We start from the raw sequence: 23,434 nt of genomic DNA on the forward strand, positions 1-23,434 counted from the left end.
CCTTCACGTTTCTGTATCATTGAATCAGACTAAAGTCACTGAAAGTACTTTTAAATGATCTATTATTTTGAGAAACTAGAGTAGACATGAAACTAGCTACACAACTAGACAGAAAGATCCCTCTGTCCGGAGGAGTCTTTTATATTTTTGACATTATCGCTCTCCTCCTTGTATAGGAGGGGATCCGTGAAGCCAGACGCAGTCTCCGCGAAACATTCCCCGACGACCAGATACAGACCGATCTTTCGGTCAACTACACAACATGACAAGGCCAGGGGTAACCCGGGCCCCGATGCGCGGCCAAAAAATGTAAAATTTTACTCTGGCTTTGCATCTGCAACACGTAGTAAAGTTACTAACGTTACAATATAATATTAGTAGTATTTACAATGTAGTGTGTGTGATCAATAACGTGAGCCACTCAACTGCGATCTGGGAATAGAGCTTGAAAAAATTTTACAGTAGGCTACATAGCTTATTGTTAAAGGGTGTGTACAGTTCTGGTCGAGGTGAAGATTTAGCTTTTAACGTTTTGTGAGATATTCAGAAACCACTCTACGAGATGTCAAAGAGCATGCAGTTCTAAGGGGTATCAAAAGTTTATTCGATGAAAATCGGTTTTGAAATGGCTGAGATATCCAAAAACAAGGTAAAACAAAGAGATACTAATAAAGTTGGGGCATGTCGCCTTTTATTATTAGCTCTTTTTTTTTGGATATCTCAGTCATTTGAAAACCAATTTTCATCAAATAAACATTGAATCCTTCTTAAAATAACAAGCTCTTTCATATTTCATAAGAAACTTTTCATTATCTCACTTAGGAATTCATGTTCAAAACATGAATCCCTACCTTGTTAATCAGTACTGTACAGTCCCTTCTTCTTCTTCTTCTTCTTCTGTATATTCTGCCTCCTTCAATCCTGAAGATTCTTGCAGATTTACATGCGTGTGTGCGTATCATAAGGGCACCCGAGTGTGCAGTACCTGGATGCAAGGTGCATTATTTACATGGTGCAAGTAAAAACCCGTTGCTCGGTTTACTCCACATCTTCCGTCAGGCGATGACGGAAGACCTCCACAGACGGTGCCAGGATGACCTCTTGGGGCAGGCTGTTCCACTGCCGTACTGTGCGAGGAAAGAAGGACTGTTTGTGTTGTTCTGTCCTGGAGATGGGGACCAGATAGCCTTTAATTACTTACCCAGGCTAGGCTCCCAGGATTGACCTGCGAGCGAGCTGGCTGCGAAATCTCAGGCCTTATACTTAGATCTCGTATATACAAATGTACTTCTACTTCCCTACGCTACGCCTACGGTGCTTCTCATCAAAACGCCAAAGCCTGCCTGTTCAGCAACAACTGGATGCATGAGGGTTCATCAACGACAACGGGTGTGCAATTACAATACAATACAAGTCATGAAATAAAAACAAAACGGCCGGCCGGACAATTTGTTGATAAGTCAGTACCGTGATTTAGGGCGTGAATCATCTCCAAGTAAACAGCGTTTGTGTAGTCTCAAGCCTGAGATACTGAAGCAATGAGTGAATGCTGTGCGATCGATACAATGTACTGTAGTATCAGTAGGCCTAACGTTGTAACGTGACACAGTTCCCGTATGCCATGGATATACACAAACGAATAAATCAGGTGATATGTCACGTGACCCGAAATCTACGCTTGTTCGTCTGCGATCTCGATTGGTCCGTTGAATGAAAGTCAAGTCTTGAATAGATTCAAATTGATAGTTCATTTAAGACAAAGGTTATTCCTTACCATAAGAAAGGTTGCTCGAAACTTGCAAGACATAGCAGCAACAGTTACTAATGCATACAACCTGGATTCTGAGCAATGAAATGCATATAATGTAATGTGTTATCATGTTTTGAATCCATGTTTTGAGAGTTGCAGTTTTATCTGTAAACTTTTGCTTTAATTTTAAATGTCATCTGTATTGTATTTTGTATGTTTTTTACTCTTCAGCAGGGCCTTTATTGAAAGCAATTGAGTCTGAACAGGTGGCTGATGGAATGTTTCCACGGTACGACATCACTTTTGCTCCTGCAACAATTGCTCCCATGAAATATCTGCACGCTATATTCGAAACATAAATTCTACTCACAAGCATAACCCTCACCGTAATCTTAACCCTAAGCCCAAGCTATTTTGACCCTTTCCAGGCCCGGGGGGGGGGGGGGGGCACATTGTGCCCCCCTACATAACTTCTTTATCATATGATGCATCACAGTCATATTTGCCACATGAGAGCAACTCATACTCTAGATGACCCAACATTTGAAATTTCTCAAGGTCACGTATTGAGGGTGCTATTTACCAAAATATAAAGAAATACTTAGGAGATATGCTAAAATCATATTTTTTTTTCTTTATATTTCTTTATCCCCAGTATATATGTTTTTATTTAGTATCAAACATTTTCATATTTGCCACAAAGGAAAAGCAAGTCAACCTTCACTATTTGTTATGGTTGAAATTTCTCAAGGTCAGCATGTGGGGGCGCTATATTCATTACAATATATAGAAATATATCAAATCTATGATGTACATAGTGCTTGGGATAGGTGCATACATTGATATCACAATCAATATTTCCATAATATTGGAATTTTGAGTTTGCAGATTGATAATATGCTCAACAAATGATATTACAGGCAAAGCTTGTGTGAAAATGACATAAAATAAACTGGTAGTCTTTGGAAAATGCTACATTTTCGATTATTTCTATTATATCTATTGTTTGATGGCTACGTCATATAAGAATAAAGGAAATAATAAGAAAACCATTTCAGGGTAATTCACAACCATAATTACTTCACACTTTGGTTCTTCAGCAAATTACAGCCAAGAAAACACACATTTCATCCATTATTATATTGTTGATTGATATTGGAACTAAAAAACATGAAATATCTGACGAACATGTTTGTCAGTTTACAGTTGCCATGGCAACTAGCAATATCAAACATAGATAAATCATATACCAAAATGCTCGCAATAAGATTTTAGTAAAAGTCTCCAAATTTGGTTGAAATCAGGTAAAGGGTATAGGAGTGGCAAACGAAAATACGGTGGAGGGGGGGGGGCACAATGTGCCCCCCTTGGGCTTTATAGGGTTACTATAGTAACCCTCACATCAAACTACGAGTAAACCTAAAACTCTAACACAACCCTATCACAACCCTAACCCTAACCCTACATGGGGTGCTCTAACAGGGATTCCAATTTCAAAAAATTTATATGAGTGAGATTTTCATGACTCGGCATCTCGGCGAGCCAATGTGCGCGCAAGCAAGGGTGTGGGAGCCCCCCCCCCCCCCCTCGTGGCCTCCCACGGTAGGGAGCGTTTTCAATTTTTAGCTCTTTATGGTGCGATCAGGCTCATACCTGAGTGACCATTTTTTACTTATTTTGAAAGACAAAAGGAAAATATACCTTTAATTGTAACTATCACTTTAATACTTTGAGCAATGCTCCTTATCATGGGCCCAAATTGCAGACTTTGCCCGATGCGTGAGAAAAATGGGTGCCATGCGTGAGATCGTGAGACGACCCCTAAATGCTTGAGTCTCACTCAGAATGCGTGAGACTTGGTAGCTCTGCTCTAAGTCCTTGGAGAAAATAGGACCGGAGCAATTGTCGCAGGAGCAGTGTGTCACCGGCTGGAATAAACAGCCTTACCATGCAGGACTATACAGGAAAGTAATGATCGTGAAATTTGATAATACATAGATAAACAGGGCCAAAGATATTGTATTCTTTGGGTCCACATTATAGTAGGCCCTAAATAATCTATTGATGTAAATACCAAGCAGTGATTCTCGAAGGATTTTGATATGTTAGTAATAGATCATAGTATATTCTGGGAATAGTCATTATTGTTTGAAAGTAATGCTTTCATGAAAAAGCATGCGTCAGCACGGGTGTAGTGCTTAATCATTCATTTTTTAACCAAAACTGGGGAGGGGGGGGGGGCAGCACAGGCCCAGTCCGATCCTCTCTCCAGTTTCGCGGCCCCTGCCAGACATTGCTGTAGGATAATCGCCTACAAACACAGCCTACATCAGGGGCGGATACATCGCAGGAATTCCGTAAAGAGGGGGCCCAAGCGCCCCTCCATTTTTCTTTTTATTTCTTTTGTTTTAACAAAAAAAAAAAAGATTAAGTGGGGCGCGCACCCAGTGTGCCCCCTCCTGGATCCGCCACACTGTATAATCATGTAAGTATATCAGGTGATTGTCATGACTGTAATCACTGATTTTGGGAAAAAAAGAGTAAGATGAGAAAAGAACAATATCACTGTTTCATCATACCATAATACACGTACACGAGTAATTACTGGCGCGTCATGTCCATGCACAGAATAGTCATTATGCCAACTGCATCACGTTATTGTTACTAGGCCTGCGTAATACTGTTTTCAATAAAGAAATAACAGAATATACATGTATCTGTGGAGCGAGAAGGGTGTTTGAGGGCGGACTTGAAATGTTTCCCAGGTTTTGAAGGTGAAGAAACTAAACCACTCATAGAGCGTGTATAATATCCCAGTACTAGCACAAGACTTAGTGAGGACATTGAATTCATTTTGTCCCAAGAATCCGCGTTTGTGTTGTTCGTTGCTGTATATGTATTATATTTGTTGTTATCATTTGTTGCTACCATTTTTCATGTTAGAATAAGACTAGAAATGTCGCTATGCGACTGGTGTGCCTCCGCCATAATGCATGATTCTCTCAATAGGTGTATAATATACTAGTACAATGTCTTCACAATGTGTGATGACAGTTTCACATGACTGGCAAATTATTGAAATGACAGGTTTGTCAGAAATGTCTTGAATGTACACTTCCCTTGAACTAGGTTTGCTATTTTCTAAGAGTGCAGGTAGATGTATTTGGGGAATTGAGGATTTTTACTTGACCCCTGACTATTGACCCTTTTCTCTTATTATAATTTGTTGCTAATGGGCAAGAAATATCCATGTACCTTGTGCTCTAAATGTGTCAAAAGTAATCAAAAGGGTCTTTTATGTACACATTGTGAAAAATGGGTGCATATTTCATGTGCAAGCATCCCTTTAAATGTTTACAATGATTTATCAGAACGGTTTTTTGACTGGAAGTGTCCAAAATGCTTGATGAAGCAATTACCTTTTTATGATGAGAAATGCATTAATGATTCAAATAGTAATACAAAACGTAAACCTCCACGAGTAACAGGTGGAAACGGTTTATATGGATGTGAATTTAAATTCAAGTCATTGTGTGAGAAAGGTTTGAAATGTATACAACTGAATGTTGTTAGTATAATGAAAAATTTTGATGAGTTGAAATCTATCATCCTGCAAAATGATGTTTATGTTTGCGCTCTCAATGAAACCAGGTTGGAGGAAGGGATTCGAGACAGTGAAATAGAAATCCCTGGTTACTCGATTATAAGAAAAGATCGAAACCGAAATGGTGGAGGTGTAGCCATTTATATTCGGAATAGTATTTGTTACAAAGTCTTGGAACACCGGTCTTTATTTGAGTTGGAAGCTATCTTAATTTCGATCGAATTGAGAAATTCTCAACCCATTCTTTTTTTGAATTGGTACAGACCGCCTAATTCTGGACGTGCAGTCTTAGATACGTACGAAGACTTACTAACATTCATGGGAAATTTCAACTGTCACTCAATTATCATGGGTGATACTAATTTTGATATTTATAAAGGACCCTTTTCTTCACATATAAGCAAATATAATCAGATAAATAGTATTTATGGATTTTATCAATTAAATAGTACGAAATGCACCAGAGTTACTGAAGAGACAGCCACTCTAATTGATCATATGTTGACAAATAATACTGACTGTATAAAGACCTCAGGTGTTCTCGAGGTAAGCATGGGCGATCACTTCATGAATTATCTGATCTGGAAAACAAATAATTTAACCACCCATGACCACAATTATGTAACCTTTAGAAAGTCAAAAAATATTGACTGGAATATATTTCGTAAAGATCTCATGGAACAAGACTGGAATGAAATTGAAACTTGTTATAATTTGGAGGATGCTGTTAAGAAATGGGAAGAAAAGGTATTACTGGTCACCAACAAGCACATGCCTATAAAGACAAAGCGTATGCGTAACAAATACTCTCCTTGGTTGAATGAATCGATTTTTGAATTGATGAGAGAAAGAGACAAGGTTAAGAAGAAAGCAATTACACAAAATAGTGAACAGTTGTGGAAGGAGTATCGACGGCTGAGAAATAAAGTTACTAATGTTATAAGGAAAATGAAAAAACAGTATTACATCAATAAATTGTCTGAATGTTCCGGAAGAAATGAATCCTGGAATGTTTTAAAATCTTTTCTGCCAAATAACGACACATCGTCTCATCATCTCTCTTGTGACGATGCATACAGTAAAGCCTCCGAATTTAATGAACACTTTGCCAGTGCTGCTATGAATTTGTTAAATGAACATCAGATGGAGAAAACGGACATCACCGAAGTAGATATCATTACAGGATCCGTATGTTATGATAATATGGACACATTTGCAGTTGTATCTGAAGCTCAGGTTACGAACGAAATCTACAAACTGAAAAATAAAAAATCGACTGGAATTGATGGTATATCGGTTGAGATTTTGAAAGTATGTGCTGATATATTGAATAAGTCTATAACGTATTTGATAAATAAATCAATTATTGAAGGAGTTGTCCCAGAGTCATGGAAAATAGCCAAGGTAATTCCGATATACAAAAAAGGAGATAAGTCGAACCCTGATAATTACAGGCCAATTTCCCTGCTGCCTTGTATCTCGAAATTACTGGAGCGCATAGTCTCGTTACAATTATCACACTATCTTAATGAGAACAATGTCTTAACACCGGTTCAGTCTGGATTCAGGGCAAATCATTCCACTGTAACTGCCCTTGTAAAGGTTACTGATGAATGGCTTTTGGCCATGGATGAAGGTGAATATACTGGGGCGATATTCGTCGACCTACGGAAAGCGTTCGACACTGTCGACCACAATGTAATGTTAGACAAGTTGTCGAGAATTGGTATAAATGGAGGTACACTTGAGTGGTTTAAGAGTTATCTGACGGGCAGGAGGATAGTAACTAAGGTCAACAACGCATTGTCTGATGAAATGTACTTAACTCATGGTGTGCCCCAGGGCTCTCTTCTTGGCCCTCTACTGTTTTGTGTTTTCATTAATGACCTGCCTCGCATTTTTCAGTCATGTCGTGTTCATCTTTATGCGGATGATACAGTCATTTACTACTCAAACAAAGATATTAAAGTCTTGGAGTCCATTTTAAACAAAGAAATGCAAGTTTTTGATCAGTGGATGTCACAGAACAAACTCTTGGTGAATTATTCAAAGACCGTCAGTATGCTTTTTGGTACGAAATGTATGCTCTCAAGGTGTAATTCACTAGATGTAAAAATAAAAGACACCCAGATTCGAAATGTTGAAACGGTAAAATATCTTGGAATTCATATCGACGCTGAGTTGAAATGGAATATTCATGTAGATAAAATGTGCCAAAAAATCAGTAGATTGATTGGTTTTCTTGGAAGATTAAGACATGTTGTAAATGAATCAAATTTGAATTTGATATATAAATCTGTGATTCTTCCACATTTTGATTATGCAAACGTTATCTGGTATTCCGCTCCACAAGGTTCTCTGTCAGCCCTTCAAAAGCTACAGAATAGAGCGGGTCGTATGATTATGAGAGTAAATCCATATTCTTTTGTATCTACTCAACATATTCATGATGTTTTGGGCTGGAAATCTCTTGAATACCGATATAAAAAGAATATGAGTATGATGATTTATAAGATATTGCAGAACTTTCTCCCCAATTACATGTCTGATAATATTTCTAGAAGATTTCTTAATTATTCACTGCGTTCAAACCAGAATTTGAATCTTCCAAAGCCAAATTCGAATAACTGTAAAAGGACTTTCTTTTACAGGGGAGTATCAATGTACAATCAATTGCCCAATGAAATTCGTAACGCATCAACTTTAAGATCTTTTCAAATGTTATTATCTGATTATTTAGATAGAGTATTATGGTAAAAAAAAAAGACTCAATGGAGTACCAAATGTAACAGCCATTTTTGTGTTTGTTTGTTTTTTTTTTAGGGGGGAGGGGGGTATATGAGTCTTGCCTTTTCTTTTGTAAGTTTGTTCTCCTCCTCTTTTTCTTTTCCTTGCTCTGCTCTTCTCTACCTATCTCTGATTATTGCTGACTCTCACTGTACCAGTTCGGTAAATGATTTTCATTATTTTTTTTTCTTATGTTTTGTATATACAGTGTTTATCATCCTTGTATTGTACTGTAAATTAGGGACCCTGTGGAAGAACAGACATATTTTGATAATATGACTGAACAGGCAATCCCCCGTTTCTTCTGTAAGTATATGCAATGTATATGCAACTTGTAATGTGTGTATTTTTATATGAAGACGGAAATAAAAACAACAACAACAACAACAACCCATGACCCCTAAATTCCCTAGATAATCCCTGCCAGTCAGTACATGCACAGAGACTCCAACCCAAAGTACCTTCTGATCTGGAGATTCTCCCGCCTGAAACCTCTAGCAAACGGGAGACTCAAAGTTGATGTGTGCGAAGCGCGAAATTCCCAGGGTTCTAGATGCTCTCTGGTGCTATCTAAGGCTTATTTTTTCAACATACGATAGAAATATGTAAGAAATCCTTTCCAACGGGAGACAAAGAGCCAGGGCGGGAGAAATTAAATCTCAAACGGGAGAACGGGAGATTTTGCAAAAATGGGTTTTCGGCAGGAGATCTCCCGTCGAAAACGGGAGAGTTGGAGTCTCTGCATGCATAATTATGTACCAAGTTCCATGAAGATACATTGAACCATTTGCGAGAAAAGTGAAATTGTAACATTTTCACCTGACCTGTGACCTTTTGACCTTATGACATGAAACTCTCTCTGGAGAATCTTTACGCAGTAGTACATGTCTAGGCCTACACTAAGTTTCAAGAAAATACCTTTGGGCATTGCATAGATATGGGGGAAATAGTAACATTTTTAGCATTTGACCTTGGCCTTTTGACCTTAGACCTCCTGCCAATTTCACTAAAAAAAACTACTCAATTAGTTGCCCCATCATACGTCATCCTTGGACCAAGTTTGGTGAAATTTGCTTCATCCAGTTTTGAGTTATCACGTAAACAGATACATTTTAGGATTTGACCTTGATCTTTGACCTTTAATAATAATAATAATAATAATAAATCATTTATTAAGCGCAGAAACTATGTCTATATATTCTACTGCGCTTCAAGAGCTCTTGACCTCTGACCTTTGACCTCTGTCCGATTTCACTCAAAAACTAATCAAGTAATTGTCCCATCATACATCATCCTCGGACAAAGTTTGGTGAAATTTGCTCTATCCAGTCTTGAGTTATCGCGTAAACAGATACAATTTCATGATTTGACCTTGACCTTAGACCTTTGGCCTGTAGTCGATTTCACCAAAAATCTAATCAAGTACTAAGTAATTGCCTCATCATACTTTATACTTGGACCAAGTTTGGTAAAATTCCAGTCAATGTTACTCAAGTTATCGCGTAAACGAATGCGGACGGACGGACAACCCGAAAACATAATGCCTCCGGCAGCTAGCACCACTTCGTGGCGGAGGCATAGCCATAAAAAAAAAAACTTTCACTATAAAGGGTCCTCTTTACTACGGTATTCACAAGTATTTCAAATAGGCCTACTAAATAGTGCTATCATCTGTTGCAGAATAGATTATGAAAAGCCTTCGCAAAATTTTGAACCGATTATTTGGAAAACCATTTCAGAATATTGCCGTTTATATTCCTCTCTCCAATTTGCATATATTTTTCCAAATTTTCACCTCTTCTTTATTTCATTCTGAATCCATGCAGGCATAATGAATTTAACCAGCGTCATTTTTATAATCTTTCTCCGATGTGAAGTTACGCTGTGAAATTCAGAGGTGCAAATTGAATGACAAAGATAACTTCTTGACGAATGAAATTTTTTAAAATCATTTTGGCTACATAGGACTATCTCATGTCCAAATCTTCTGACTCTATAGACACTTCCAGTAAACTCTCGCTTTTTCTTACTCAGCTTCTTTGTATGTATGCAGGGACGAACATTCGGCGACACATTTTGCTCCTGCAACAATTATTGCTCCGGTCTCATTTTCTCCAAGTAGGGTTATTGGGTTAGGATTGTGATCATAGGGTTTTACGTTGTTTTTTTTTTTTTTTTTTTGATGTGAGGATTAGGATTATAGTTAGGGTTATATTTGTGGGTAGAATTTATGTTTGACTTAGCGGGCAGATCTTCATGGGAGCAACTGTCGCATGAGCAAATGTCGTGGTGGAACCATTATAAAGCTAGTCGCTGGAAGCGAGTAAAGTGTTTGTGTTTGTCTGTGTGTGCACTTCTGTTTTTACATTTATATTCCATGGTGATATACCGTTCATGTCATGTCTTTTCAAGGGAATCTTTTAATCATGTGATTGACTGGCATCCTTTTAACCACTTACGCATCCAACACACAAACACCAGATACATACTTGAAAGAAGCAAGCAAGTAAACAACAACTTTCTGTATGTTATATTTCGAAAGAACACGATAAGATGATTTTAATGTCAATACACATAATCATATCATTTCTTTGGGAGAAAGAAATATATAAGAAAAAAGTAATTGACAGAAGATGAACAACAACAACAGCAACAACATCATTAACTCGTGTGGTGTAACGTTCAACTTAAATGCGCGACTTCTTAAGCGGTTACTCCACGATATCTTCTCCCGAACTTAAATTGTTTTTTTTTTCTTTTGAGTGGTGAAACCTGCCGTGACCCGACATGTGTGTGTAGTGCGAATGGTTTCATCGCTCAAGCCCTAAAACGCATCATTCAATAATCTCTCCGTATGTCTGTTTTCACAACGAACAATACCTTGTGTGTGTGTAAACGAAATATTCACTCATACCTTGTACAAAACAAATTCACTCCAATGACATAGCATGAGTTCAGCCTAGTGCCAGGAACATAATACTGCTAACGAGGATAGAGATTGTGAAAAATTAATACCGTCAGTGTTTATACTCTGTGTTATTCAGTTGTCACAACGCATTATGCTGTCCACTTTTCTTTATGAGAAAACTGACCAGCGTCTACTCTGTAATCTGGTTGTTACACTGCATAATGTTGTCCAGTTTTCTTTGTGAGAAAGCTGGTTAGCGTTTACTATGTGTTATCCGGTTGTTACACTATCATGATGTTGTCAAGTTCCTTTGTGAGTAACAAAAAAGAAGAAGCATAAAACAAAACATAAACCCTAGAGCGACGCGACTGCAGCGAGCAGTCGACCAAGATGCCTCCGTTTCTCACACTATTACTCTTATATCTGCCATAGGTATACGGCCCTTTATTTCCATGTTGAAAATGTCTATATAATATGTTGACCACGGAGCGAGGATTGACCCTTCACCCTTGACCCTGTCTGCACAAATTTGACATTAAAAATTTATAGCTATAATCTATTGCCTTACTCAGTGGAACTCGCAGCAAAAAAACCCCAACAACAACCAAAAAACAACCAAAAACTGTCATTTCAGGTGCCTATAACAGTCATGTCATGTTAATCCTTCCTACCAGATAACCTTTATACCAACGGAAAATCCTGACCCAAGTATTGGCTGCTAACAAATGACATTTTTGTCAAAAGTCGTGACCTTTGACCTTTCACCACCACCATTTCACGTAAATACAGTGTAAATCCTATATCTATTGCTACTCTTCCCATTAACTCATATGATCACAAACCCGCATGCCTACATAAAAATACTACAGAAAAAAAAAATGTAATTTAAACGATAAATTAAGTAATCTTCGACCTTTGATTCATTAACAAGGTGTCCGATATTGGTCTACAGTACACGTGTATCTGTCAAACAATTTTCATCATTGGATGCCTAAACGCACTCGCACACGTTCCAAAACATCTCACATAATAGTGATCTGCCAAACTCTAGTGACGGATGGTACAGAGATACGTATACGTTCATGTAAATGATGGGAATTATACCCACAGTGAAATAAAGAAAGTTTAAATGATAAACACAACGTATTTCACTCATGGTCAGCAGTGTTATAGGAATTGCAATCAGTCAACAATGGAGATCTAAGGTCACTTGAATGAAAAAAGAGTGAACAATGCAAAAAGTATCTGCATATGCGTCCGAAACTATTTGGTGTTAATGCATGAGCAGCCCTTACATAATGCCGATGAACCGTAAATCATACTTATTCACTGAGAAATTATACCGCATACTTGGGCTCTCCCTTTCTTTCGCGTCTTTACACAAGATGTGTCTGTAACAAAACACTATACCACGTCACTACAATCAAGTACATCTGTGGTACCATATAGACACGAGTATCTGTTAAACAAAGTGAACCAGAGGAAAGATTCTGGAACATGTTGCACACCAAAGTTTTTGGATTGTAATCAAACACACTGAAAAAGTGATAGTCATAGCAAAAGTGGTAGTCACAGTCATAATGATACAAATAGAAGCAATAATGAAAATGACAACACGTAATAATGACAACAGCAACTACATATCACGTTTCAAACGTGACCTATCATTATTTGTAGTCACGATGTACCCTATGACATAAAATATGAACTTAAACACTGGTAATAACGATGATATTAACGGCTCTTATCATTTTTACATATAGCCGAACAAAACATAAACCAGGCTCAAGCAAATCAGCTGCGCGGCTGGCTTTCGTGATAGCGCGAATCGACAACTTTCAAATATTAATGAGGAAACTTCAATCATTCAACATCAATCACGTGATTGCAGTGTTCGGGCGTCCTATCGTATAATAATCCTTCACCCCTTTCACATTCAGCAGCAAATCCAGCCAATGAGCTTCGCTCCCAATATCTCCGCATCATCATCATCATGTCCTTTGTTGTTGTTTTTTTCTCCTCTTCACTGCATTCAAAGTAATGCAAAAGTTGAACATTATGTTCCGACGTGTAGACAGATACAGCTGAAGGTATGGGTGTGTAATGGCAGTGTGATTTCACAGGTCTTGAATATTCAGCGCTCTGTATGCCGTTCAACGAACAATGATATCAACCTAAATTTAATTTACCACATGAAGTGTCACTCAGTGAAATGCAATACATCATGACAACAACAACAACAATAACATAATAACGATAAATGAATAAATAAAAACAACATCAACTAGTGATGTGGTTCCAACATTCAGTGGTCCTTAAAGACGAGCATCATTCTAATCTGGAGCAGCGTTCTAACACCTGCTTTAATCTTTTTCGTACTGAATTCTGAAATCACCATTGACTTATTATGTATTACATAAGCCACCAGGTTCCGGTAGGGAACGGGTTAAGGTCATTACAGGTATAGGATAAAATTGTAGAGACATCACCAAACCAGCGCAAAAAAAAAAAACCGTTGGCATCTCGACCTCGCTATGACCTTGTGGGTGGCACTTTGGCGCGGTTCTCGAGTTGCCGACAGGACCCATACCAATCACAACATAATCATTAGAAAAGACACAGCACTTGAAGCTATTACGTTGGTCTACGTCGGAAGCTAGAGGGCGCTATGTAGTATTGTCCCTATTCCTCCTCCTCCTTCCCATTTTTCCAACTCGAGGGCAAACGGAAGACACGTCTAGCAACATGGGAAAAGAAATTCTAAGGAACAGAAAAGTATGTCCGCAAATAATGCCCATCCTCTGACCCTGATACGAGTAGTAACACCTACAAGAAGCTCACGTGGAACCTTGCCACAACCACGTGTAAGATATGGCAATCTGCGAATATGTACACAATAATAATGTTTTCTATAAAGAAAAACAAAACAACCTTCTTCCATTTACATGACCACCAGGCGCATCACGTGATGAACAGGACAATAATGACCTGTGCTAACAGGTTGATGAGAATCACGACAACTGACCAAGAGTGTTTGTTGTAAAAACTGTTCACATGCTTTGGATGTAACAGCTCAGATAACTACAATCATCAAATAATACTAATTTTCATTATCATTATCTTTATCTTATCTTGTGTGGTATGTATAATCTTTATTTTCATCAACGTCACCATCAATACTACTATTCACTCCTAGTGAAAGAGGTTTTTTTTTTTTCCTTTTTGGGGGTATATATTCTACATTTCGTTTAGTAAATAAACTTATTAAAATAATAAAGGTGATATTGATAATAATCACAGCAAATGTAAAAAAAAAACACACAAATTAATACATCTAATCAAACGAGCAATTGTAACAGCAGCAGAAATTCAAATAGAGGTAAAAGGAATTACACCAATGTAATGCAACCACTGTAATGAAATTACGTAACAGTAGATGCACACCAATAATAACGATTACAATTCATAAATACAAGATTATCATCAAAATGCCAAATACACGCACAGGTACCCACAAGGAATTGCCATCCGTTAAAAAAAAAAAAAAAAAAAAAAATCAACATAATGATGTCATCGATGATGCCAACTCGATAGTTGAACCAAAGTCTGGGTGGGTACAGTATATAATACACAAAAAAATATTGCAATCTCGGGGTACATAGTACTGGTATTTCAGACACAACCACACCACCGAACTATTGCGAGATACGCTGTATTCCCATCAGGCACTAACGTGACAACCATTCTTGATACTATGCTTAAAAAAGGAAACAAAAACAACATCAAAACACGCAGATCCCGAATCTCTAACATAATTTGCATTGTTAACCCCCCCCCCCCCCAAAAAAAAAAGAGCATATCATGCTACACGGTATGAAAATAAACTACCCTTGGGTCTTCTAATGACGGTAGTACATGTATTTTCACCTATAGGAGGTTTCGCTGCTCTCTGAAACGCACAACTGACATGCTTGTGCGACCACACACAGGTGCTGCGTAAAAGTGTTCTAATTTTTGGCATTGAGGCATACCGGTGATTGGCTAGACAAAAGGGTGCGGATGAACAAACCGTGCGTTCCAGAGGATCCCACACCAAGTGGTATGTGCATATTAACATACACAATGTGTGACTCTACTCATAAATATTATGACTAGTCTGTCTTCAAGTCACTGGAATTTATTATGTCACGGTCATCGATATGTATACAAACTGGACATGGCACGCTGTACACTGCCATACAGATTATGCACGACGTTGACGTCACCGGAAATAGCTAAGAGTACTCCCATTCAGTGTTGAAAATGAGTGCAAAAATAGTTACAAAAGGCGAAGTTGTTTTCATTCCCTAAATTACACTTAATGCCGTAATGATACGTACAGACAGAGACGTTTAAAATGCTGAAATATACTTGATAACATGCGAGTGAATGGAGCAGTTTGTTTTGTTTTGTTTTGTTCTTATAGAACATTTAGATACATTTCAGATACTGTAGCTGACATCGTGATGGGGCCGCTGTTGCTATATCCAGAGCAATCCAGTGTGTATGATGATATCGATGATGACATTCCTACGCACGATTTGGGGTGGCCGTGCAAGATTCTTCAAAGCTATAGCCTCGGTCACTGTGAATAGACGGATTACTACAAGACCTGCGTTTCGCACATTTTGTGGTGCACGCTTTGTCCTGTAGTTTATATTTCAAAGTATAAATTTCACCTGAAAGTCGAAAACACATCGTTAAAGACTATCAAAACTTTCCTATCTGTTATAAAACCTTCAGAGAGAGAGAGAGTGCGATTAAATCTTTGGCGCATAGTTAAAGATCATCGCACAATGGCTGCGAATGTTCTGATTATTTCATAAATGATTCTTGTATAATCGCTTTTTAAATACATGTCCTTATGTGACCACAGCACGTATATCGCTGCTCATAAATACCGCCGCAGAGACAGTACTAGTACAGAACCACACGGGCAATCTCCGCATTCAGTACTACCACTTGCGAATGTGTGTATCTCAGATACAAAATTAAGAATGAAAATTTCACCTAATTGACAAGGTGTCTTATATCGACGTAACTAAGCACCGAATTAATCAGTGTCTCAAAGTAACCACGATTAATTAAAAAAAAAAAAATCATGGGCATACATTCTCGGGCAGGATTCGAACCTACGATCTCCTGATCGTTGGACAGACGTCTCGATTAATCCAGTGCTTATTTACGTCGATGTACGGTAATTTGTCAACCAGTTGCAATAAAAAAACAACTCGACGCAAGAATTTCATTACTCTGAAAATTACAGCTGCACACATGTTAACCTCTCTGGCCGGAAGTCATGCCTTGCCAAGCCAGCTATCATAATCATTACAACGATGCGACGGATATGTACGTACATAATTGCCGTTGGGTTCACGAGTAGTAACACTATCACTGTAAATGGTAATGAGCAAAACAAGGCTACACGGCCCGTTTTCAAGTACAATACATGTATCAGCTTGGATTTTACGAAAAATCGTTCACGTATAGCCAAACATCCGTGTTCTACAGCAAGTGATAATGACACGACGAACTTATCCTGACTCTACTATAATATGAAACTACGGGCCCTGTTTTCCGGTCTATTTCGAAGACATAATAACGTTATCTGCCCACCCTGGATGGGGTGTGTGTAGTTAGTACACTGATATACCGAAATACCCTGGATGAGAAGGTTACAACAGTTCGCGATGTCAAAGAAATGGTTGAATATACAGAAAATGTGAAGAGAGATTTCCAAATAATACATTGTTACTTAATTTTTCTAGAGTGAATGAAAGAGCATTTCACCCAGCCCCTTAAATCAGGGGAATGATATCACCTTTAAGCCTATTGTTACGTCAATAATATGTCAAGGCATTGTGTACGTTTCACTAGACCCCCCCCCCCCCCTCAAAAAAAAAATGGAATTCTCTTCTTTTTTTTTTTCAATTTTGATATCGCGACAACACACACTATAGTAGCCTTCCCATCCGACTATGACGGCACAGGAAGATAATGCACAACTTTTGAACGGCTTGTCCAAATGTCCTCAAACTTTACTGATGTACTGCAAACTTTTTTTAACATTTTCGTTTTATTTTGCACGCACTAAATACACATATAATAGGGGTGAATTCCATTTCATCAATATCAACGAGATTACTACGTGAGAAGACGTCGTCAACCTAATTCGTCACGACCTGTGTCTTTGCAACGCCATTCCGCTTGTGTGACATGCACATGCATTCATACCAAAATACACTAAAACTGTTACGTAACATCCGTATACTCATATAACAAGCGCAAAACCCACGGACGCCACAAATATGTACACAATTGGATATATGAATACATAAAAACGGACATGAATTATGTACATGTCACAGAGACATATGCATACACACATAATCAAAGAAAGAAAAAGAAGAAGAAGAAACGATTCAACTCGTGGAAACGAAGCAATAGTAGTCCTTAGCCTACCTGGACGGTTCATACTCTCTAGGAAAGAGTAATCATTAATTTGCCAAAATGGGTTAATTTTTCACCATAGCAGATAAAGGAAAAATATAAGAAAATAACAAAGGCCTATATAATTAGGTGGTATCCAAGCACAGTCAACACTGGTGTATTTGTCAAGGGACGAATTAACCTCTCGACGCTAATACTCGGAGAAAAGTTCAAGGTCTTCATATCATTGTCTGGAATCTTATTGAAAGCATCTGCTGCAAAGGAGGAAAAAAAAAAACAGTCCTCAAACATAAACATTGCTTTTCCCCTAAAGTTTTCAACCCTGTTTAGTCCCTTTTTGTTACTTTTCCCCCTCCCGGTAACCCATACTTTGGGAGGAGCCAGAAATAATACGAAAATATCATTCACTGTGAAAAGTGTCCTAAAAATCCCAACAGCAGCTCTAGATAAGACTCCTACAAAATAAGAAAAATATACATACAGGGGCCTGTAAATGAGTGAATAAATAAATAAAAAAGATGAACACACACATGAATAATAAAAACATAAATAAATACAAAGATAAATAGAACACTTCATATCACAAGCAAGAACTACCAAGAATGTCCGATACTTATTATTCATAAGTTTTATTTTTTTTTCTCAACCTATCAAGTGATATTTCATCAATGGAGTTATCGTTCATTCACCTAAACGCAGAAATTGGGATTTGGCTTGCGAATTAGCGCACTTAATTACGATGATGTTCATGGTAACAACAACCAAATATCACGTATAAAAATACGATCTGTCTACTTCTCCGCCAATAAATCATCGAAGTCATGATGTGCACAACCAAAACGGACAATATAATTCGAGATAAATAAAAATAATTTAAAATGAAAAAAAAAAAAACTCCCACTAAACACAAACCCAAGAAATGTAAACATTATTATATTTTGCAACACAGGTTACTTTTAACAATATGCAATATCCAAAGAAGCATAACATGACGTGATTGACAGATAGGGTTGGGGAAAGGGGGGGGGGAGGTGAATAACTAACCCATGGCGAACACACAGCAGACAAATAGACAACCATTATAACTTAAGATTGCACTTTTCGCTGACATAAACACAAGACCTAGGCGACTGCCGCTGAACACGTCTATGAATATACATCATACTACAGACACGCATAATTATATTACTTAGTATAAGAGGCGCGCTGTTAATTCATAAAACAGTGTAAAGAACAACTTCAGTTTCTTGGTGATTAGATTCCTTATTGCGCTAGCCAGCCTTCCTCTCCACTATTTTGCACACTCTTTTTTTTTTTTTTTTTTTTGCTAACAACAACAAACAGACATAAACAAACAAACAAAAATCAGACAAACAAAAATAAACCGCGGGTACCCGTGTTCGCTTCAGCCGACAGGGGCGGGGCAGTTCTGGTTGTTTTAGCCAAAGTTGGGCACACAATATCGTGCCGTATAGCTGCACTGCGATTTGAACCCGCAACCTGCCGAAGTGGTGCATTGCAATATCTACAAATCTACACCACACAGCACCTGTGTTTAATGGATGGTCAATGCAGAATGGGAAAGCAAAAAGAAAGAAACAAAAAAAAAAAAAGAAATACATGCAAAGGCACACTATAGGGCATTACAAATAATCTGAATGCAATATCAAACTTCATGTGCTTACCACATAGTAGTTTTAGCATCAGTTCGATAAATAAGGGTGTGCTGAATATAATGTTAGGCGGTGCCTCTTTGGCGGTGAAGTCAGAATCCAGTAAAACATGTAACATACTTCTGCTGACCCTCAACAACAACAACACTAACTAAAACATCTTGCAAAACACCACTTAAAAGACAATTTTAAACAATATAAAAATCAAAACTGAAAAAAAAGAACAACATTAAATCAAACATTACCACGGCATCTGTTAAAAACGTGTAGTTCAGATTCCGAAGGCTTTGTTAGGATAAGGTGTTTTTATTCTGGCTGTCCATAATGAAAACATTTCCACACTGGTGCAGAATTCTATTTGTCACTTATTGCCATTTCTCCCCATAAAGAAGATTGTCTGTAAGCAGGATAATTCTTACTTCGATCATGCTTCGACTCCTATCACCTATTCAAAATTCTTATCCATTATATTTTGACCAGTCCCTTTCTGAAAGAAAAAAAAAATGAAAGCGGGGAAATAAAATTCAGACAAAATTCTGACACAAGCAAGCGAAGGAAATATGAATATATGTCCGGAAAAAAAAAGGTTTTGTATCCAATATTATCTGGAATCGTATTCATATTATTCAGACTGTTTGTAGCTGCCTGTCAAATTGCGTTAGATAAATAAATAAATAATAATAGAGGTATTCATAATTACCATGTATTTGTCTTTATGTATCATACGTGACATTTATTTTGAACCAATGTAAAGTGAATAAAATTTCTTGGTGAAAAAAAAAAAGTCAGACACCTTGTTTCGAAGAAAATGACGTACGGCAATAACAGGTTTGGAATGCAGTCGAGAGGCTTGGAATGCACTGAAGACAAATCGGTGGACTGACTTGGGACTAAAACGGCAAAGGATCCGCTGTATCTGCCGATTGGCTGGATCCACACGCTCCATCCTCACCAAGCTTCGAACTCTTCCTAATGAAAGTGAAGTTAGGTTTATGTCAAAGACCACGCCCCCTCCAATGACCACACCCCCTTCAATGACCATGCCCCCTCCAATGACTACACCACCTGTAATGACCACACCCCCTGCCAGCAGTCCACAATACAAAAACAAAACGACAACAACAACTAACACACAGGCAGATGATACCTTTATAGTAACTAATATAACGTCAATCAGAGCCAGCGCTTACCTACATATGTGAAACCTAACGGGGACGGACAGTGTTGTGTGTTCAAGTGTTACGTGCTACCCTTCATTTCTTGGCCCAATTCTACATTCCCTAGACATCGGGCATGACAACTCATCAGGCTAACAAACACTCGTCACCCTCCAACTATCCACCCGACTGTCCTGGCCGACGACGACGTTATCTACAACATCGCAATCGTCGTATCAAAGGCTGCTCGGGCCACGCGAACAATGCGTGACAACACAGCCTTCGGTCAGGCACAAAATAACACACACTTAATAAGTTTCAAGAGACAAATCTTCACAAAATACGATCAGCAGGTTCAAATAACGATATCTTAAAATACAGAATCTGCTGTACAAAGTCCAGTACATTGGTTTAAGTACTATTCAAGGCTGCTCGGAGAAATTCCAGGACAGTTTTTCAAGGCTTTGTCAAACCCGGTCACGTGTGTCTCTCACTTTTCTAGACCACGACGATGACATCGATAACGTGATCTGGATGACGCTTACAGCATCTGAATGACGACGATTATGACAACGAAGTCTTTGATGGCATCTGGAAAACAGCGATGCGCCGGGGACGTTCAGAAGACATCGATGACGGTTGCCGGCGACTATCAAGGCGATGGCGATGTCGACGATGCTAGAAGGTCAGTGACCCGGCTTGCAGACGCCCGTGTGGAGGTTGACCACGCCGTGCATGTGCATCTGGAGGATGATGCGGAACTCGGTGTCGGCGTTGTGGTGGTTGGTGAACGGTACCTTGTCGAAGTAGTGGTAGGGCACCTCAGTGAACGCGTCGCCGCGCATCTCGACGGGGAACGGCCAGAAGCCGTACAGGTGAATCTCTTCGCACATTGTGGCAGCGACGCCGACGAGGTAAAGGCCTGAGCGCGTGAGTTAGAAGAGAAAAAAAAATGAATAGCTCTGGTAAACATCAAGGCCCTGTTGCATAAAACCCTTACCGCTGGACTTACCGCTCCTTTCTAGCGGTAAGTCTTCAAATTAGCGGTAAATTTTATAATCCTTGATGCTGATTGGCTGTGACGCCTAATTTTGACGGTAGTTACCATTGAAATTCAATGGTAATTTTATGCAACGGGCCCCAAGATTTAAAAATATTTTATTTGTCAGCATCTTAATTCTGAGCAAAGGGAGATATCTTGATATACTGATAAAATATACGATGAATTATATTTGGAATACTAAAAAAGAAAGAATTTAAAACTGGAACTATTACTGCTTCTACAACTATTAGAATACGATTTTTCTTTTCAACCATTTAATGTTTGCAATACTTTAAATCCAGAGATAACATTAAGCTATCTCGAAAACTAGATATCAAAATTGAAAGAAAAAAAAACAAAAAACTTCTTTCTATCACACCGATTGTCCACACCCATTTATTGGTTAAACTGACTTTAATAGAACAATACCAGAGAAGCACAATTCAATATGATCGGTGCCTCCAAAAGTACTTTTCACTTCGGGGCTGCACCCCTCAGTCAATAGTACTATTTTGGAGTCACCCCTGCCCATAGTTTTAACCAGAAACTCTCAGGGCAAAATATATTTGTATAGTATCATACTACTACTACTACTACTATTACTACTTTCCACTACTACCAATACTACTACTACTACTACTACTACTACTACTATTACTACTACTACTACTTTCTACAACTACTACTACTACTACTTCATTTATTACTACTACTACTACTACTACTACTACTACTACTACTACTACTACTACTACTTCTTCTTCTGCAAGCGGCGATAATTATAATGGCCCCTCTGCCATACAATATGACTTGAACATGTGGCGTGCCAGTGTGCGAATTCCCACTTCACGTCATAGAGTCGCATAAATCATCAGAGTAATGATATTCGTATAAACAAAGATAAAGTAATAAAATTAAAAGATTTAAATATATTAGCTACTACATGAAAGTCTTCACAATACAAACATACACAATACTACAAACAAACTAATTACTCAATAATTATTACTGAACTACTAAACTACAAATGTAAAGCTAACCTGTGGAAGGTCTCTTCCTGAGGCCACGCCGCTTCCAGAACGCCCACATGCTGGTATAGTGGCGAGGGTGACCGATGACCAGCTGTGATGAGATGCGGGTCTGGTAACTAATGGCCTGGCGGCAGGGGTCCACCAGCTTCCGGGAGCCGAAGCACGGGTACCACACCACGCTATTGTACTGCTGCATGAACTGGACGTACGACTCTACGCTGCTGTCGTTGGAGAGACCGCCGAAGCTTCGGGGCGGAAGAAGAAGACGAAGGAGAAGAAAGAGGAGAAGAGGAAGGAAAGAAAGACACGAATAAAGTGAGACGTGGGATTGCTAGGAAGTCCATATACTGCAGACGCCAATTGGCATTCACATCCCATCCAACTTCAAGCCTTTAATTGTATTACAAACAAATTAACAAACACACATACAAACAAACAGATTGACATACATGGCAATCCTCTGAGCGAGGGCAAATTTCACGCCATTTACCTCTCCATATATATGCAACAGGCAAACTGCCTCTACAGACATGGTCAAAACTGTTATTGAGATGGCATTTTTTAAGCGGGCTAGCTTGGTCATTGTAGGCTTATTTGTACAGATCAGATTAATATCAACGTAGCACCGTAATGAACGCACAAAAATGACTTTGCACTGGTGGCTGAAAGCTTTTTGATTATTGAGCAAATGTCAGTAAAAGTGCCAAAATATCGGAATAGTAATGTTTCTCCATTATTACTTATCCATCACATGTGAAGGATGTATCCACTCAAATTTTAAACAGGATAATGTAAAGCGAAAGAGACGCGTAGTACTGTTGTACTTCAATTGGCACGTACACAAATTCACCGAGCAGAGTGCGCAGATTACTTTTATAACAGCAATACCAATGAAGACATATGAATCTTTTTTGCAGGAGAGGAAATGGCAGAGTATGAGCTACTGTACGAGCTGAAATTTTCACGTACAGATATTTTCGCGAATTGCTACTT

The 23,434-nt window shown here is 38.4% G+C and overlaps 1 protein-coding gene across 1 annotated transcript in view; it reads right to left on the reverse strand.

Annotated features, from left to right (window-relative positions):
* Positions 1 to 20,667: 20,667 nt before the first annotated feature.
* LOC139716777 (CMP-N-acetylneuraminate-poly-alpha-2,8-sialyltransferase-like) overlaps positions 20,668 to 23,434 on the reverse strand; it is a 55,954-nt gene continuing 53,187 nt past the window's right edge. Inside the window, exons 7-8 of the mRNA XM_071628311.1 lie at positions 22,451 to 22,686; positions 20,668 to 21,290 (exon numbers count right to left, since the gene is read on the reverse strand). Of these exons, the coding sequence (XP_071484412.1) occupies positions 21,055 to 21,290; positions 22,451 to 22,686 (472 nt within the window). The 3' untranslated portion in view covers positions 20,668 to 21,054. The remainder of the gene's footprint in view (positions 21,291 to 22,450; positions 22,687 to 23,434) is intronic.

The sequence above is a fragment of the Diadema antillarum genome, unplaced genomic scaffold (assembly GCF_040938485.1).
Source record: "Diadema antillarum isolate AM-2024a unplaced genomic scaffold, OU_Dant_1.0 scf00000070, whole genome shotgun sequence".
NCBI lineage: Eukaryota > Metazoa > Echinodermata > Echinoidea > Diadematoida > Diadematidae > Diadema > Diadema antillarum.